The sequence below is a fragment of the Drosophila suzukii genome, chromosome 3, assembly GCF_043229965.1.
Source record: "Drosophila suzukii chromosome 3, CBGP_Dsuzu_IsoJpt1.0, whole genome shotgun sequence".
Classification (NCBI taxonomy): domain Eukaryota; kingdom Metazoa; phylum Arthropoda; class Insecta; order Diptera; family Drosophilidae; genus Drosophila; species Drosophila suzukii.
The window spans coordinates 11655773-11661401 of NC_092082.1; the positions used below are offsets into that span (position 1 = coordinate 11655773).

At 37.4% G+C, this 5629-nt stretch overlaps 1 protein-coding gene across 2 annotated transcripts; it reads left to right on the top strand.

The window, feature by feature from the left end:
* The first annotated feature begins 766 nt into the window (after positions 1 to 766).
* On the top strand, positions 767 to 2685 carry LOC108012623 (prisilkin-39). 2 transcript variants are annotated; one of them, XM_017078045.4, is made up of 4 exons: positions 768 to 924; positions 995 to 1100; positions 1352 to 1651; positions 2208 to 2685. In XM_017078045.4, the coding sequence occupies exons 1-4, from the start codon at positions 892 to 894 to the stop codon at positions 2231 to 2233; spliced, it is 465 nt and encodes a 154-aa protein (XP_016933534.2). In that variant the 5' UTR covers positions 768 to 891; the 3' UTR covers positions 2234 to 2685. The 2 variants fall into 2 exon arrangements, with proteins under 2 accessions (XP_016933533.2, XP_016933534.2); XM_017078044.4 differs by lacking the exon at positions 2208 to 2685 and having other exon boundaries at positions 767 to 924; positions 1352 to 1889.
* The last annotated feature ends 2944 nt before the right edge of the window (positions 2686 to 5629 follow it).

A 5629-nucleotide genomic window follows, 5' to 3' on the forward strand; every position in this document is an offset into this window, starting at 1 on the left:
CGGAAATTTGGCTTTATGAATGAGAGCTCAAGGTCTCTTGAAGATTATGAAATATTTTCGGTTCTGTGTGTTGTTGTGGCACGATTACCGGTGATTCTGCAAGAGAATAGCGCTAAAAAGAGTTCACAAAGTCAAATAAGTTAAATATTTGGTCTACAAACTCTTTGTGGATAATTGGAATTAAAGATATACTAAACCAACATGAACTGGCTCGCAGCGTTTACGTATTCTCATTCATTGCGGGATGGCGGTAAAACTTGAAAGAAATGCGATCTGTGAACTAAGGGTAAATATTCGATGGTTTACTGGGGCGGGGCTTTTCTCTGTTTTTATTTTTGTTTGTATTTGTTAAAGTTTTGCAAAGGCAAATAGGTAAAATTAAACTCAACTCACGCACTGGCAAGATGGGGCATTTATTTTGTCACCTGCCTCGTGTAATTGAGAATAATACTCGTATTATTTAATAATCATACATAATCACTGGCAGCAGTCAGACTGCTCAGAATGGAGTAGAACTCTTTAGGGCTGGATTCGATTCCCACCTGTAGATTCGCTTTGGCCACACCAACGTGTCGTATGAGTAATAAAACCAAGCTTGGCTTCCAAGTGAGATACAAAAGTGCGACAAGTGCGAGAGTTGGGGGCTTTGTTTGGTTTTTATTTTTGTTTTTTTCTCGCTTTTTGTCTCAACAACGTCGACAGCGACTTCAACTTGAGCGTAGCAACTCAGCCGGAAAATGAAAAATATAAATTGGCCCCTCGTCTGAGAAACAGAATTATTTAACGTCCAACAACCGGGCCAAGTAGTTGTCTTGGTTTCCAAAGCTCTCCGGGAAGTTACACCGCTGTATTCAGATTGTTTCGTTTTAAAAATAGTACAAATCATTCGGAATGTCCATCATCATCAAGCTATTTACTCTAATGGTGAGTGCTCTGAGCGATATCTAATTTGCGTAAACAGTCGAAAACAATGGCCCTTAAAATGGCTTTTCAGTTGGCCGTAACTGGAGTCTGGAGTGCGGCCCTACCTGAAAACCAAGTGGCAACTGCGGCCAGGACAACCTCCGGGGATTTGGCCACCGCCGAAACTTCAGCCAAGTGTGAGTATGGGAAATTGGTTTTAAATATTTATGTGAAAAATGGATTCAATAAGTGTTTCATATTTATTTTACTTGGATTGCTAACCAAATTCGTGATAAAAATTGTACTTCAAACATGGCTTAACTCAGTGGTCTTGAATAAAAATGTTATAACAATATTGCTATTTTATAAGAACATCATATACTTATTTCATTCATTGTTTTAAAAAAACCTTACTAATTAATATTTTCTTGCATATTTTTTGTTTTAGTGCTAAATCTTTTTGGAACTGGGTCTGGTTCTGGTTACCCCAACTATGGCTATACCTACAATCGCCCGACAAACGGCTATTATCCCGGATATAATACAAACTACTATGGTTCATCATCATCGGGTTTCTATCCTAGTACGGGTTATGGCTCTAGCACCTACTATCCCAACCAGGGGAACTATGGATCCGTTAGTTACAACCCAACACAGGGATATCCCCAATATTACAGCAACAGTTACCCCACCACGAACATTCTGGGATCCCAAGGAGGCGGATACGGTGGATATGGCGGTTACGGAGGTAATGGAGGTTTGAGGCAATATTCGGGCTATTGGCAGCGGGATTATCAGGGCCAGCGGAATCGTGGTTATGGCTACTATGATGATACAGATCGTTTTGGCCTGCCCTTTTCCAGAGATCGTGGCTATGGCTCGAACTCGTATCGTGGCTATAACTAAGTATCTGCTTTTGTGTCTGTCCCTTGTTAATGCATTTTTGTTACCGCTTATTCCTACTAATAAAAAAAAACACTACTATATCTTGACTGCTACTAATTTAATGTGTAAGTTGTCGCTTTTCCTTGAAGCTTAATTAATTTGCCTCCAGGTTACATTTCCATGAGGCATTCAAATTACAAATTGCGGACACGCCCAATTGCACACTCAAATTTGCCCATTTGTCATTCGTTCATATTCATGCTCTCAGTGCTGGTAAAAATGTGTTTTGTTTTCTGAACCTCAACCGAAGCCTACAAATTAATTGCATTTTTGCAGCTTCTACCCGAAAGTTGACTATACTTATTTTTCTTTGGCCGCATCGCGTTGCCAACTGTTTTTTCTGACCTTTTCATTTACAGGCTATGTGCGCACCACTTATGGCTAAAACCGCCAAGAACCTAACCAAAATGTTACACTCCAGCAGCACGCATCAAAATCAACACACAAAAAGATCGTAAAACTTATATAAGCCATTTATTAGGAACCACATCACACAACTCCAAAGGCGAAATAACCTCTGAGCCGGCATATTTGGCGAGCCACTTAAACATTGCACCGCCGCCCAGAAAGTCAAGACTCCCCAAGTTTTTGCGGGGGAACAAAGTCTGTGCAACATCTTGACTACCAAGTCTTAAATTTTAAGTAAAGTAAAGCCATGTTTATGTTTTCCCCTTCGGCAGCTTCTGCAAGCTCGTAAATGCAGTGGAGCGAACTTTTCGCCGGAATTTTCTGGGGAAAAGTGCCCGGAGTCCCTCTGCCAGTTGAGCGTGTGTTGAGAGCAATTTGTGATAAGCTAATAGATTTCCCTTGTTAAATAAAGCAAAAATTCCAAACAAATTTATGTGGGGCCATGAGAAAATTAATTAAGCTGACGAAGAGGTGAAGATAAAATTTCAACAAAGAAGCAAAGGAAAGTTCCTTGCTAAAGATATATGGGTTCTCAATGTTTTGGTTCGTAAGTAAAAAAAAAACATTTCAAAAGAAAACAGAGGGTTAATTAAAATATTTGCAAATTTCTAATGAGAGAAACGATGGCCTTCTTCAAAGCAAAAATATATAATGCTTATAAAAGAAACCATCAAATGGAATTCCTACTTTTAATGGGTATGAAAAAAAGACACTTAAAACTGAAACATAAACAAGCAGCAATGACAAAGGGCTTTGAAAAGAATTCCCTCACATGCTGAATTTTTCCATTCATACAATCTAATTTTTTTTAATCTATTTGTTCTTTCATTTGTCTCTTTTGGCTGGTTCCATTGAATGCGCTGCTTCCTTCCGTGCAGTCATAAAAATTAAAACACGAAAAAAAGCAAGAGATACAAGATACAGATACATATCTCAATGTGTAAATACGAAGAAAATAAGCATTTCATATGGGATTTTTTCTCAAATTTAACGCTAAATTGTTTGGAATAGGTACGGAGGCACAAAACAAAGTTGCCCAAGTCATTAAAGAACACAAGTTATGATCAAATGAAATTGAGAGAATACGATTTTGTTTGTATTCTCAGTTTGTTTTGTTCTTCATTTATTTAACACTGTTTATTATGGCAGCGCGCTGAGCTTCACATTAAAAGCAAATAGAAATAATTAAGCGGCGCAAACTACAATAAATAAAAATAAGGAAAACCGATAAAAATATCTGGCCACGCGGGGGCAATGAAAACATTTATTTGCCGTGCGGATTAAATGCCGCAACAGGCATTGAAATCTAATGTTAACAACATTTTAATTAACGAACAATGCCAGCAAATAATGCAAAAATTATTGCACATAATTGCTGGATATTGTATAAATGAGCACCGCGTCAGTTTGTTCAGGGCAAATATTTGACTGGCATATATATACCAATTTTTTCGCCAACGCAAAGAGAGGAAAACAAAAGAAAATTGCAGTTTCTGTAGACATTGCTTACACAATCGACTCAATTCCCAAGCTAAATATTAAAGGGTGAGGGGAAAAACTAAAGGAAGTCCAAAGAATCTTTCAAGTGGAATCAAAAAGAAAAGGGTCCACTTATAGAAATTGTTGTATAGCTTAAAAATTTCATCCAGCAGTCAGCAGAAAATAGTCTTAACGAAGGGCGTGGGTTTTGATCACGTTCTTATCAGTCCCGGGGAAAGTCTTTCACTTTCCTTGCAGTGTGGGTTGCGGAAAATGGCGCAACTTTTATATGGCAGTTCATAACTTGCCACAGCTGCTGCGGCTGCTTGAAACCAAAACTAAGACCAAGTGTGGTAATTACTTGGCCAAACTTCGAGCACAAATAGCGTGCGAAGGTGGCAGAACTCCAAAGAAATAGTTCTTAAGGGACAAAGTTTTCTGCTTTGCCAAAAAAGATTTTCTATTCTCGAACTGGGTTCAATGAAAAAGTTAAATCAAGATCTTAATACACACCTTTAAGTGCAAATAGCTGTTAATGGGATTTCATTGGAACTCATTTTCATGCTCATCAAAAACTCTTGGCAGGTTGCAAATTAAATTGCCCAAAAATTTGATAGGCAGCTAACCTTTTAAACAAATTTTTGGTAAAAGAAAAAAGGGTTAAAGGTCGTTCTTTTAAATTTATTATAATACCATATGTACTTAGGCTTCTGTTTTGCAACGACAGAAAGGGTTGGCATCAATTTGTAAAAGAGAATTATTTAGCAACTTTCTTGGGCTGCATAAAATAGATATATGGCAAAGACCTTAAGCCCTTGAAAATTAATGGCATTTCAATGTCAAGAACAAAGAGAAATTTTGTGTTTTAAACACCAACAAAATGGATACTTTTACTGCCGCCATATAAACTCGTGCTAATCAATAAGTATTTGCTTTTTTTATTGGGCGTTGCTTTGCTTTAAAATATCTATAGTATAGCCAAAAACTCGCTTTCATCGGATTTTTGTTTAGATCGTGGATTTTGGCTAATTTTTAAAGAACGTGCCTAATTTTTTCACCTATAGCGAGTTCATTATATGGCATGCTTAACTATTTAGCACCTGAAAAAGGCGCCACGTGCTTCAGTTATTAAACCGAAAAAGGTGTAAGTCCAAAGATCACAAAAACACTGAAAACCAACATAGAACTCCCAGGGGAAAACGTTGGAAAACCCATTTTAGCCGACTGATAACCCCGTAAAAAACAATCATATATCTGCAAAACACACAATCCCAAAACCCAGTCTCTAATGAGGATTTTAGCACGTGCCGTCGGAAGGAAGCCAGACTATAAATGATTCAAAATCATTATCATATCGCACCCTCTTTTGTTTGTGTTTCCCATTAGCAGAAAACAAGGGGAGTTAGAAGGAGAAGGGTGATCGATAAACAAGGTGCAAGCGAGAGGAAAAATAGCCACTGGCATCGATTTAAGCTATGTAATTTATTACACATAAATCAAAACAAATCGCTTGTTAACATTTGCCATTCGCAGCGATGTGGAATTTATGCATAAATGCATTTAATTATATGCGTAAAAAACGTGGCCCAAAAAAAACGAAGAAAAAATCAATGATTGGTGGATTTCATTGGCGATTTAATGGGGGAATCTAAAATGGATAAACCTCAATTTTGGGGCATTTTCATTCACTCGATTTGAGGAAAAGAGGAGGCCATAAAAAGCACACTTCACAAGCCAAATAATCAAAGAGCAAAGCCAATGCCAGACAGGTAAATCAATCAATTTGTGTTGTGTACATAAAAAAATGGGAAAAATACTTTATATACTTATTTATATTGGATTTCAATGATACTTCGCGGATGCCAAAATGAAAATGTTTTAAAACATCGTTGGT